At 41.0% G+C, this 14,356-nt stretch overlaps 1 protein-coding gene across 14 annotated transcripts in view; it reads right to left on the bottom strand.

The window, feature by feature from the left end:
- Positions 1-9,095, bottom strand: part of PARD3 (par-3 family cell polarity regulator) — a 609,571-nt gene extending 600,476 nt beyond the window's left edge. For 11 of the 14 annotated variants that reach the window (XM_087948426.1, XM_026672225.2, XM_087948428.1 and 8 more), the window contains exon 1: positions 8,591-9,095. In XM_087948426.1, coding sequence (XP_087804552.1) covers positions 8,591-8,710 — 120 coding nt within the window. In that variant the 5' untranslated portion in view covers positions 8,711-9,095. The remainder of the gene's footprint in view (positions 1-8,590) is intronic. The other 3 variants (XM_087948429.1, XM_087948434.1, XM_026672233.2) reach the window with 2 other exon arrangements.
- Positions 9,096-14,356: the final 5,261 nt, after the last annotated feature.

Genomic DNA, 14,356 nt, shown 5'->3' with positions numbered 1-14,356 from the left:
ATTTTGTGCCAGAACATGGAATGTATTAAGACTAGAGCCATAATGGCACAAAGATTAGAATGCAGTATTTCAGGCTAACTCTGCCCATCACAAGGAGTTCAATCCTGCCTCAGCCTTCCATCCTTCCAAGGTCGGTAAAATAAAGACAGTGATTGTTGGGGGCAATATGCTGATTCCATAAACTGCTCAGAGTGTGCTATATAACAGGGGTCCCCAACCGCGGTCCGCGGACCGGTGCCGGCATGGAACAAGCCTTACCGGGCCGCTGGTTGCTGGGCGCCGCCATCTTTTTGGTAAAAAGCGCTTCTGGTGAGCTTTTCCGGGTAGAAAGCTCACCGGGCTGTTTCGTCATAAAAATGAGGGCGCCAGCGCTCGATGAGCTTTTCGGGTAGAAAGCCATTTCTACCCGAAAAAGCTCACCAGAAGCGCTGGCGCCGCCATCTTTTATGGCGAACTGCTTCCCGTGACGTCACCGGAAGCGCCTTTTCGTCATAAAGATGGCGGCGCCCAGTTGACGCTGGTACCCGGACGCGCGCCCAGCTGATGTCGGAACCGGGCCGCGGCGTCGAAAGGTTGGGGATCCCTGCTATATAACACTGTGGACCAATATATAAGTCTAATGCTATTGCTAACAAACAGCGGGACAGTTGATTATTCTTCTGAGGCATTTCTACCCAAAACAAAAAGCTACTATAACTGTATTTAGAGAAACAAAGTAGCTTACAAGAGAAAATGAAGTAAAACTATATACTATTTAATTAAAATTTTAAGAACAATAGGACTTGAACAAGGAGGCAATTTGGAGTAATGATTAAGTCTTGTCTTGCCTTAGGCACCCAGCCAGCTGGATGACCTTGACCAGTCCCTCCCTTTCACTCCTAAGAAAAAGGTAAAGACAAACTACTTCTGAAATCTTGCAAAGAAAACTTCAGAGATTACTCCCTGAGTAATTATCGGGAGTCAAAACTGACTCAAAGGCACCCCCCTCCCCCTTCAAAAACATCCCCCAAGCCCTGAAAGAAATGAAAGCTGAAATCAAAACTGGTCAAAATATACTAATAACCTGAGATACACAAATGATTTCCACCTTGTTAGGAAAAAGGTAATGGCTTTAAATAAAGTATATGTGTAAAAAAGGATAACATAGTTAGAAAATAGAGTTTCACACAATGTGTTCAATGGACATTTAGTTAATTCTGGAGAAGATATTAACAGCTTTATCCCCTTGGACTCAAGAGTAGGTTAATAGTAGGAGGTTAATTTTAATTAAGGAAAGAAGCAAATGGCAGACTTCAACTCAGTTATAAAGATTTGGGGCAATGAGAAGAGATCTCATTTCCAATTTGTTTCAATCTTTCCCCCAAAGCAGTCTGTTTTCAAATGGTCCTAATCAGTGTTGAAAGGATTACAAATAGTCCTCAGCTTATGACTGCAAATGGGAATGCAATTTCCATCACTAAGTAATGCGATCGTAAAGCATAGCATCACATGACATCACTTAGCAACAATCCTAGCAGCTGCAATTGCCAATGTCATCCAGATATTGGACTTGGACGGCAGGTCCAGAAGAAAAAATTTCACATGACTTGAATCCTACCAAGCAGGCTGGTGGAAGAGTGTCACAGGTAGTGAGTACAGGTGGATATTACAGAACACAAGCAGGCAAGGGGGTGCAAACAGAAATCCATGGGATCTCAAACTGTGGGACTGCTTGGGAGAAAAACCAGCAGAAGCAACTTAGGGAAGCTATTTGTGACCTTCCCTGCCAGTTTGCCACAAGCAAAGTCAGTGGGGAAGCCAGAAAATGGTGATCACATGATCACAAGTCGCTGTGATGTCATAATTCTGAGCTGGGCACCCAAAGACCCAGATCCCAATCATATCACTGTGGGAACTCTGACAGCCAAAACTTTAAGGAGCAGTCATAATCCTCCTTATTCAGCACCATTGTAACTGAATGGTGATAATGCATAAACCTGAACTATGTAAATCTTCCATTCCTATCATAAGCAACTGTTTTAGCATCTTTATCGTTAAAGTATCATAAGATGTTGAACGTGCAGCTATCAGACTTTTCCAGGATTTAAATACTGACAACTGCACAATTCTATCCTTTATGTTGTTAAATTAAGGCTGTTCAAAACAATTTAAACAGGTATAATTCCCACAGAACCAAAAACCAGTTATACAAGAAACTAAGCTGGGCTGTGAATCAACAAGGATAGAATTTACATGCTTTTATGCTGTGAAGGACAATATACCAAACTTGCTGGCAGATATTGTAGAAATCTGTGTATCTTGGCCCAAACCAAAATTCTGCCTTCCCAAAGAAAGGCAACTTAAGGTGGTGTAATAAGAGACGTTACTGAGCAGCTGTTTGAAAATAAAGGTGGTTTTAATTTGCTTTTGTTCATGTTAACTCTTAGCAAAAGGAAACACTTTCAGAGCAGAATCTAAAAATTAGTACACATCATTAGTACAAAAACCATTAATTTGTTAAAAATGAAAAAAAGATTAAATACAAAACCCAGCTCTTGTATTGATTAAGAGCTACACAGGAAAAGGTAGTTAAATTTGAGCTGATCCAGACAACAGTAATTTATATGAACTATGAAAAAGAAACTAAAGTCATGATGGCAGGGGATTACAATAGAAGCAATTGACTGAAGAAACTGAAGGGGTGAAGATTGAAGCACTGAAAGAAGGAATTTTAATCAGCTCCATGCTGTTTTCTCACCTTCTCCAAAAAGATAAGATTTGCCTCTGATGTTGTTCTTTGTAGACCTTGAAAACCTGGCAAGGCAACTGTTAAGTTAAATGGATGAAAAGAAAGCACGCCAAAGTCACATTTCAAAACAATATGTCATGCTAATTGTAGTTTGATTATTGGTGGTGATATCCAACCATCTGCTTGGAAGCTCCAAGAACAGTCTTTTACAGCTCCATTTAGCATACAAAGTGGCAGTTTAGTATATTGGTTAATGCATCAGGCTACAAATCGGGAGACCATCTTGGGCCAATTTCTCTCTCAGGAAGAAGGTAAGAGCGAATCACTTCCAAAACCTTGCCAAGACAACTCCAGGCAGTCATGAGCTGAAGATACAGAATCGCAGAGTTGGAAGGTACCCTGGAGGCCACCTAATCCAATCCCCTGCTCAAGCAGGACACCCTTACAGAAATACCAAATAACAGAGTTGGAAGGAAGCCTTAGAGGTCATCTAGTCCAGCCCCCTGCAGGAGAGTCTCACAGTATCATGGAATAACAGTTGGAAGGGACCTTACACAAGTATACAACTGAGAATGAAATACCTTCAAATGGCATCAGTATTTGGTGTTTATAGATTTGTATAAACTATAGTTTGTGATTATTTTTGAAGCATTCCAGTCATTCCCAATGCTTTATCACATACACAAACACACACCCATATATATAGCCAAAATATCTTATGATCCCAAAAGGCATTTATGTCTAAACCTCAGTGATAAAATTGCTTGGATAAGCTCTATCAATGTCATACATATACATGATATATCAAGGCTTAGTCTTACAATCCATCCTGCATTCAAAGTTGTTGTTTTTTAAAATCAGTGTATGTCTGAGTCCACAATTAAAAATGCAGAGAAGAGGGATGAAAAATGATTCAATCTGTTCTTGATTATAAAACAAAGCAAAAAGATATATATTTAACCATACCTGGTTTTGTTAAGTCTTGTTTACAGCAAGTTCTGTCTCCTGCCATGTAATTAACTTTTCATTTTCCTACCATAAAAGGTCCCTTCTAACCATAACAAAAGATGTAATTTGCATTATACTAGGTTTAATTTTTTGGAGCACTGCTTCCTACAAAAGCATTATCAGCTCTTGAGAATACAGCTCTGCTTCTTAATTTGCAAAAATAGTCCTCTGACAGTCTGCATTCACATAATTATGTTGGAAGGAAAAATAGAACAGATAATTCAATACATTGCTGTCACAAACGTGATCCTACAATTGCAATGTATGTTATATTAATATTGAGCCCTGTGTTGTTTTACATATAAATAAGTCCCCTAAATAAGCTGATGTACACCACAAGGCTTTCTTCCCAAGTAAATTTGTAAATCTCAGGTTGCAAACACATATAGTCATAAAGATTTTTGAAGGATACTAAATCCCTATAGAAGCATTGGATATAGAAGCATTGGATATAGAAGCATTGGGTATGGAGCCTGTCTATCAGGTCTTAAGTCTTGACAGCCATAGAGCAGGCTGGTCACATGAGCAACCCAATTTATGACCTTTTCTATGGAGGTCATTAAGCAGAAATGGCAACTGTAAAGTGAATGCCAGTCACATAATGAACCTATGGTTCAGGATTGGCTGGATTTCATGAAAACCAGAAGTTAACACTAGGTTTCAACAAAACCATCATAAATATTGTCACATGACAATGGGACATTGCAAACAGTGTCCCAAATGCAACCCAATTGCCAAGAATTTGAAGTGCAGTCACGTGACTAAAGGGGCCGGAAGTAAACCATCAGAACTTTGAATCCATGTTGCAGGTATCCCTAGGTAGGTTGGTCATAACTTCAAAGTTGTAGGCTTACAGCTTCAGTTGTAAATCAAGGATTACCTGTAATTTTAATTGCTAAAGATAAAAACATGACATTGTAAATAGTTTTTTCCACAATATACCCAATAGTGACCTTTGAACCAGGTTTTGAGGTTCAACAGCTGAAATCTTAAACATATCTATTTGTTACATGATATTTTTAAATATGATATGTGTATTTATAAATACACAAATGCATGTAAGGGCAGGTATTTATAAATATGTATGATTGAAATAGATCATTATTTTTAAACATTTTACAATTTACAATTTAATCTAAAGCAAAAAGTCATAATGGAAGATAAATTCTCCTCTGCGGGAGATCCCAAATAAAACTCCCAGCATATCCAGATAAAGTTGGAAAAGCTGCTTGAAATATTGGGATGTCATAGCCATAATGCAGAATGAAGTTTGATGAACTTCAGATCTGACTTGGGATTTGTATTCACATAGGGTGCTATAGCTATCCCTTTAACAATTAAGAAGAAAATCATCACCACATTAGACTCTAACACATTTAAAATGCAAACTTATTACTGTGCATTATTCTTTATGACAGAATTGAAAATTAATCCAAACATTTTGAATAAACTTCCTCTAGTTTATACCTGTAACACACTAGAAAGAGTTTAAAAGTTTATTATTCAAATACAAGTATATGGCAAATTTTACCAGCCAGAAAACCAAAACATTGTTTCTGAATCAGGTTAAATGCACTGTGAACCATGTCTCCTATTTTCCTGCCTGGAATAGTATGTTTCAACCAGATTTAGTAGAAGAGATAAAGAGTTGAGATGGTATTAAAAGTAACATTTCATAAAGAATGGAGCATAGAACGTTTTAGAAGCTGAATTATCCATTTGAGGAAATGTTTTAAAACTCAGCAATTGATGCTTCTAGCATTAAGAGATTGATTGAAGTATGATGTAGACTTCACACTCAAGGAAAATATCAACATTCAGAGATATTCCCTTCAAAACATCCCCATTTAAAAAACTGTTAATACAGAAGGTTCTGCAAATCTGAACCATATCTAGAGATTATTTGAGAAAACCCACATATTAAATACATTTGGCATATGCAGAAATCCAAAAGTAGACTTAAATTTAAGGCACACCTGTTTAATTAAAACATCAAATCAATAGGAATGCCCAATTATTATTTTTCTAGTTCAACTTCAATATAAGGTTGCAACAATAAAGTATGTATGTACTATACCTTTTTAAAATGTATGCTATTATGGCAAGAATGGTGTTTAAGATAAAATGTATCTTAAAGTTGCCAAGTTTGAAAAATATTACATTAGAAGCACAAATGACCAGGCTCAAATCATCATACTTTTAGATATATTATGCAAATATATAACTGTGTGGAGAGGTCTACAATGCAAGGAAAGTGGAAAGAAATAGAAGAGAACCATAGAAGGTGCATGAACTAAATTAAGAGTGATCAGGAGAGCACCATGGAAGACCTAAAGGAACAGATTAGTACACATTGGATGGACTACACTAACCCTAAATGCAGTTTGTTGGATTATAATCTAGCAACCAGTATAAACCATGTTTTATGGCTTAGTTGCTGTACAAACACAATCAACTTTTCTTTATACAACAAACCACAGTTAAAGCATGGTCCAGTGAGATGCCTAAATCAGGTCAATGATCATCCCTCAATTTAATTTTGTTTCCCAATCTGGTTTTTTGAAGTGGAATTGCAACTCCTAGAATTCATTATCATGCTTGGCAGAATTTTTCAATTGTAATTTTGATGCATTTATGATACATTGGGGAGGGATTAATTTACCTATTTTAGAAGAGAAAGTTATTTGTGCTTCTCTCATTGGATGAAAACATACATTGCTTTTCATAATTTTGTTTAGTAAAGAGCAGAATTCTGTTTTGTGTTTCCACAAGCAGCCTGCCATTTCTATCAGCAGTTCCTCCAAGACTGTCTTTTCCTGGAAATCAATTTTCTTTTTCATGACAAGGAAGATTATAATTATTGAACTTTGTGTGATGGTTCAGTATAGTAGCACATACCTCTAATAACTATTTACACTTGATTTTCCAGGTTTAGGGTCAAATTTCATTTTCCTCAGTAGCCATTTCCCCAGCCTACTGACTTTGTCCACAAACTTTTATTCTACTTCACTATCACTTCACTAAACTCCATGAGTTTGGGCAAGGAACATGGTAACAGAACAAAACAGAAACACATTTATATTTTCAGAATGGTATTTTCTACTCAGGGGCAGAAAACAGCACATTAACCCCAAATATTTTCATGCATTGCTTTTGCTGCAACATGCAAAGACCTAGAAGTAAACAATCTCCAGGGTGAAAATTTGCAGGCATATAATCAGCCCAAGGAAAGTTACAGGATTTCATCAATGTTGCTTTCTTTCTTTCTTTCTCAACACATCCTTGGTATCAGAAGTGCAAAAATTAACATCCAAACAAGATTCTACAAGCCAGAAAGGCACGTTAGATTGTATGATTAAGAGCAACTGTCCTAGACAAACTGCTCCTACTCTTTTAACACTTAAAGGAAAGGCCCATTCAGGGTTGCTTTCCAGGAGATAACCATGTAAATGAGAGACACCCCCCCATCTCCAAAGTGCCTCACCATTTGCCTCCCCCTCTCAAGAGACAAATATTCTTGCATGTTTGCAGCTTTTCTAAAAATGCAGGAAAAAAATACCATTCCTCTGGGAAACTTGGCCTACACTATAACCAAAGCAAAGGGTTCTTTTTCTCCAATAACCCCCCTTCAGAAATAGTTATCCAACTCATGCATTGCTGATGTTTAACTAAAATGAGGTGGCTGCACAGCATTTCTTCAAACACAAAGAAACCTCCACTAAACACGATTCTTCTTAACAAGCATGTGGACTCCATGATTGTTTAATGTTTTGTTTTCCACCACCACCCCCAACTTTCCCCCCACCTTGGGCCTGCACTTGTTTAGGAAGCCTGGGGCTGGATTTGAAATCGTGCAGGAATTACCACCCGGAGAAGAAACTTGCACACCGGGAGCGGAGTGGGAAAAAGAACGGGTTTAAGTGTGTGCGTGTTACGACCGTGGTCGCATGTTGTGCAAAGCTACGATAGTCTTTGGTCCCGATGCAGTCGAGCACCGTTCAGATACCAACGACTACTGCGAGGAGACCGAAGAAGGGCTTAATCCCCACCCGTGATCTGGCCGGGAAGAGCACGAGAGGTTCCCCAAAGGTTCGGGGACGAGTGGAGAGGCAAGTCAGCGGAGGAAGGAGGAGGAGGAGGAAAGCTACAGGCCTGCTGGCGGGGCACTTGCGGATTTCCCCGGCACCGAACAACAAAGAGTTGAGGCCCCAGACGTCACCCGCGACCCTTTGCAACTGTGTGTCTCTCCACCCGGTCTCGGAAACAAATCACAGCTCACTCCGGCTAGGCTGCACAAAGCGGATGGAGCTGCGCCCCCGGCCACGCAAACCCCTGGCGAAGAGCTATGGGTTTCCTCGCCCGCGCTCTCGGCTGGCTTCCCAGCCGGCTGAAAGCTACAGGAGCTCGGCGGCGGCATTGGAAAGTTTACCGAGGTGAGGGGAGGGAAGCGCGGAAGCGGCCGCAGCTCTCCAAAACTCTCTTTCCCCGCTTCCTTAGGGAGCTTTTCACCTTTGGCTTGCGCGTCCCACCAACGCGCCTAAAAGCTCAGCGGGGCGAAGGAGAGGAGAGCCCCTCCGGGTCCTTCTCCTTGCGCCCGCCAAGCCAAGCAACCTCAGCCCCTTCAGCCACCACTTTTCCTCTCCTGCCTGCCTCCCTCCCCCTTCCAGGAAGCGCCATATTGATCCCAGGCGCCCTCGTTCACTCCCTTCTCCTCCTCCTCCTCCTCCTGCTGCGCCTTCTTCGCCCCTCTCTCTCTCTCTCTCCCGCTATCCCACCTCTCTCAACCAGGCGCTCGGCCCCCTCCCTCCGGCAGCGGGTGCCTCGCCGCGGCCCCGGAGAGCGTTCCCAACTCACCTTGGCGATTGCCTTCCTGTACCTGGTGACGGCTTGTTCGATCAGACTCAAAACTTTCATGTTTCCGTCCCCGCAGGGCACGACCACCCGGGTCCTGCCGAAGCAAACGGTGACTTTCATCTTTCTTCTGAATATTCTTCCAAACACGGCCCTCCGAGAGAAGCGACCGAACGACTCTCTCCACCCGAGTCTGGTCCGGCTGGCCGCGGGAAGGGGAGCTTTGGGGGTCCGTTTGCTCTTCCTGGGCCACCAGCGCCAAGCGGGAGCCCGGCCCGAGGGCGGGCGCCTCACCCTGCGGCAACCAAGTAGGCAGAATCGTGCCGCTATTCTGGAGGACCGGGCGGCGGGTTCACATGCTGCGGGCCGGGAAGGGGAGGGCGCCGACAGCGCTACGCACGCCTGCTCGCTCCTACTCGGCTGCCTTCCTGGCGCGCCCGCAACTGCCTGTGGCCACCTGTTCGGCGTCTCTCCTGAGCGCAGCCAGGCGGCGGCTCTCACTCTCTTCGACTCACTCATGTTGCGGAAAAGGGGCGAGTTGTCTCCCCGCCAAGGTTGTGCCGGGTATTGCCTTTATTGCCTCGCTTCCCCCCACGCCCACTACCTGAGAGCCCGATTAAAGAGCCCTTCCGTTGTAAAATCAATTAATTTAGGGACTGGGGGGAAATTTTGCACTTCTCTTAGGCGTTTTTGTTTCCCTAGCCGCTCTATAAAGTTAAAATACAAGCTGAATAGTCAAGATCTTGTTGATGACCCAAGCTCTGTAAAGGACCTTGGAATACTCACCTCTAATGATCTAAGTGCTAGAGCCCACTGCAACTACATAGCCAAAAAGGCATTAAGAGTTGTTAACCTAATCCTACGTAGCTTTTTCTCTGGTAATATCACACTACTAACCAGAGCATACAAAACATTTGCTAGACCAATACTCGAATACAGTTCATCAGTCTGGAACCCTCATTACGTATCTGATATTAGCACAATTGAGAAAGTCCAGAAATATTTCACAAGAAGAGTTCTCCACTCTTCTACTCGTTGTAGAATACCTTATGCCACCAGACTTGAAATTCTAAAACTAGAAAACCTTGAATTACGCCGTCTTCGGTCTGACTTAAGCATGGTATATAAAATCATACATTGCAATGTCCTACCTGTCAATGAATACTTCAGCTTCAACCATAACAACACAAGAGCACACAATAGATACAAACTCAAAGTAAACCGCACCAAACTTGATTGCAGGAAATACGACTTCAGCAATAGAGTGGTCAATGTCTGGAATACTCTACCCGACTCTGTAGTCTCTTCCCCAAACCCCAAAAACTTTAACCTTAGACTGTCTACTATTGACCTCACCCCTTTCCTAAGAGGTCTGTAGGGGCGTGCATAAGCGCACCATCGTGCCTACCGTCCCTGTCCTATTGTTTCTCTTATTCTTTTATTTTTCTTATATGTACCCATTTCATGTATTCACAACTATGTATACACTTATACTTATTATCTTGTAAACAATTGGCAAATCAAATAAATAAATAAAAATAAATAAATAATCTCGTTCCGGTGGGGGCTGCTTGCTTTGCTATGAACTTCACCCCATCCCCTCAAACTTAAGCCTTACAAGCAGCTTTAAAAGCCACCACAATTTCATGGCATTTCACTTAAAGGAAAAAAGCCCACCATGGTGAGGCTACATTTTCAGGGCACACAAATTTACCAAGTAATCAGGTAGTGCCTGATTTACAAGTATTTGCTTGTAAAGTTACAGGGCACTGGGGTGGAGGGGGAAGGTAATAATTAATGACCATTTTTCACACTCATGACCATTGCAGCATTCCATGGTCTCCTAAGCAACATTCAGATGCTTGGCAGCTGGCATGTATCTATGATGGTTGCAGTGTAAAGATGTAGCTAGTCACAAAGTCGTATCTGACCCATCACGACCCCATGGACAATGTTCTTCCAGGCCTTCTTGTCCCCTACCATCTTCTGGAGTCAATTTAAGCCAAGGGTCTTCAAACTTGGCAAGTTTAAGACTTGTGGACTTCAACTCCCAGAATTCCTGAGCTAACATGACTGGAGGAAGAATTCTGGGAGTTGAAGTCCACAAGTCTTAAAGCTGTCAAGTTTGGAGATCCCTGATTTAAGCTCACATCTACTACTTCAGTGACTCCATCCAACCACCTCATTCTCCGCTGTCCAATCTTCTTCTTATTTTGCCCTCAATCTTTCCCAGCATGAGACTCTTCTCCAGGGAGTCCTTCCTTCTCATGAGGTGGTCAAAGTATTTGAGTTTCATCTTCAGGACCTGGCCTTCTAAAGAGCAGTCAGGGTTGATCTCTAAGACTGACCAGTTTGATCACCTTGCAGTCCAAGGGACTCGCAGGAGCCTTCTCCAGTACAAGGCTCCAAACCTAAACAAGTTAAAATGGGAGAACTGGATTTCAATCCTCTTTATGCCAGAGAAGCCCTTGATAAAAAGAGTTTAAAATTATACCATTCTCTTGAGTGGGTTGAGTCTTTGTACTAAGCATGATGGGGATAAAGTTTCCTGCCTTGAACAGAGGTTTGGATTAGGGTCCCTGGGATCCTTTCCAGCCTTATGATTCTATATTCTCTGAAGAGCAGCACTTTGCAGAAGTTATGCTACCTAATAAAGTTGTTATTGTGGAGAGAATAGGAAGAGGATGGAGTATTAAGTACAGGTAATCTCAACTCATAACCACAATAGAGCCCAACATTTACGTGGGTTTTGCTCCGTTTTGCAAACTTTATTGTGACAGTCATTAAGTGAATCACTGCAGTTAAGTTAGTACCATGGTTGTTAAGTGCATTTAGCTTGTGCAAAAGGGGTTCATATGATCCTGGGACACTGCAATTGTCATAAATACATGCCAGTTGCCAAATTTTGATCATGTGATTATGGGGATGCTGCAATTATGAGTATGACAAACAGTCGCAAGTCATTTTTTTCAATACTATTGTAACTTTGAAGGGTCACTAAATAAATAATTGTAAGTCAAGGGCCACCTGTATGTTCCCTGCCTTGAATTCATTATAAAATAGGATAAAAATCTAATAAATAACTGGTCACATAAGCCCTGATGAAAGAGCTTAATTTCTCTGCAAAACTGAGAGTAGAAGTCTTGACCCTTTAAGGGAAGTCATAATCAATTTTTTTTTAGTAAGTGGAGGACATGTAGAATTCACTTTGGAATTAGTTGTGGTGTTCTCTCACAGAACTGCCCTGTTTCCCCAAAAATATGACCTACCCTGAAAATAAATCCTAGCTTCATTTTTACATGTGCACCCAATATAAGTCCTACCCCCCAAAATAAGCCCTAATTAAGATCCTGCCCATTCCAGAGTGGACGGGTAAAAATTAAGCTAGGCTGGGGATGGGGGGGTGGAACTGCTGTACTACTTACCTTTGGAGAGTTGTAGCCAGGCCTCTCATATCCTGACACCCGCCTTGCCGGCCCATTTCTTCTGCAGCCAGCAAGGCTGGCAAGGCTTTCCTGAAGGATTGATCCAGAGCTTGGTTATCGGCTGCAGAGGCCTTCAGGAAAGCCTTGCCAGCCACAGAAGAAGATGTTCCTGAAGGCATCTGACAATGAAAAGGAGGCCAGGGGCAACGCGCGCAAGTGGGGTTAGTCAGTGGCTGACATTCCCCCGAAAATAAGACCTGGTGCCTTTTTTGGTGGAAAAAAATATATAAGACAGGTTCTTATTTTGGGAAAACATGGTAGTTTCAACCCTTGATCTACACCAAAATGCCTATGGAAATTCTCAGTCATCCAGGTCATGGCTGTCCCAAAGGTGCTTTTATAAAAGGCAACTGAACTTCCTTGTTTTTTTTTCCTTAAAAGACATTTCACTTCCCATCCAAGAAGCTCCTCCACTTCTTCAGAACTGGACAGTTCTTCAGAACTGAAGAAGCTTCTTGGATGAGAAACAAAATGTCTTTTAAAGGGGACAAAAACAAGAAAGTCCAGTTGTCCTTTGAAAAAGAACCTTTGGAACCCTTCAGCAGAATGTTTTTAACATCTGTTTACCGTTCTTTTTTTTTTTTTCACAGAAGAGCATTTCTCCCCCCAAAAACACACTTCCTTAAAAGAAAACTACCCATGACTATTCCAAAAAAAAAGAAGTCAAAACAATGCTCACGGCTGTTTGATCAAAAGCGTGCTCCTTTTTGTGCGCATCACAAAACACGTAAATAAGGGCAGGGTTTCAATTGCATGATTATGGCTGCTATCTTGACTTTTTTGACCCTGTTATCCCTTACCCTAAAAGTAACAGGTGTACTTTATAGAAAGTTTATATGTCCCATTAGGAACCACAGGACATTTTTGTAAGCAGATGATGCTGAAAATCGGAGCTTTTGCTTAGTTTGGCAGCATGCCACTTTGCTGGGTTTTTTTTCCCAATCTGATTTTTTTTTAGAAGCACAATTCAAATAAGGAGAGATCTCAACCATCTCCAAGGGTGTTTGATCTGGGCACTTTGGTATGCCCAGTGTCACTTGGGGATTAGAGAGAATATTTACCAAGCTTAAAATTGAGGGCTACAGTGACCTGATTTTTTATTGTTTTTCAAATTAAATTATAATACCATTGCTCCATTTTATTCAAATACATAATAAGGTTAATTTTGGGGACTTTAGTAAAAGTTCTGTAGTGGAGGGAGGGAGACCGAGAGAGAGAGAGAGAAAGAAAGAGAGAGAGAGAAGGGGGGAGGAGAAAAGGAGGCAGAAAGACAAGACCACAAGACTCCAGTATCTTGAATTACATTGACATATTTTAACAGGTGCAAGGCAAAGTTACATTGCTGAAATTTAGCACAAAACTACTAAAGATGAAAAAATGTAATTACTAAATGTAACGTAACTACTAAAGACGGTAATTCCATTTTATCAAAGGACTTGGGTTTTTTTCTTAATATCCTCGCCTACTGGTTAGAATGAATTCCTTTCTATTTATGAAGAATCAATTGATTCTCAAAATAATGGACTAAAAAGGCTCAATGGGAAAGGGCTCAAGAAAATAAATGTCTAAGGAAGCTTGGATATGGTAATATCTTGGTTTAGTAACTTTCACTGGGTGAATGCATATGCTAATTAATGTGCCAATTAATGTGATTTGTTTGGTCTTGACTTAATGACTGTTATATCTTGTTAGCTATCAAGAGTCTTGCAGCAGCATATAAAATTTGATAAATGAATTCATACAATATGACAATGTATAAACAGTGGGTAATGGTTTGGTGTTATGTATGAATTCTGTGCTTGTGGCTTACTTAACAATCCAACAGGTAGAGTGAGGTATGAATCTTATCGGTCATGCATCTTATTTGTGGATGCATTTTGTAAGAAGCACACTGATAAATAAAATAAATCTTTGGCTTAATACAAAATTAATATTATATTCTTAATCAGATTCACAGCTCACGCTACATGGTTTGTAAATTGGGCAGAATTGGCTGGATTCTTATAGAAGATGCTATTTAAAGCCATAAACCACTAAACAAAATAGTACACAATAGGGCTTAATGCAGGATATGGATCCAGCTGTTGTGCAATGCCTCAATAGCTCTTTCTCCTTGCATTTGTACAATCTTTTGAACTGAAGCAGTAAGGAGTGATAATGGTTACCTTAAAATGTTGCTAACTGACCAAATCAGTTAATTCTCAGGAATTAGATTAAATCTAAACTGAACCAAACTTGCATAGGATTAAACTAATTCTCCCTGCTTAAGGCAGGAGACATAGGT

This window comes from Notechis scutatus, chromosome Z, assembly GCF_049901735.1.
Source record: "Notechis scutatus isolate UNSWTSFEM ecotype Mainland chromosome Z, rNotScu1.2, whole genome shotgun sequence".
Classification (NCBI taxonomy): domain Eukaryota; kingdom Metazoa; phylum Chordata; class Lepidosauria; order Squamata; family Elapidae; genus Notechis; species Notechis scutatus.
The sequence above is the reverse complement of the archived record's forward strand: the minus strand, read 5'-3'. Positions and strand labels throughout refer to the sequence as shown.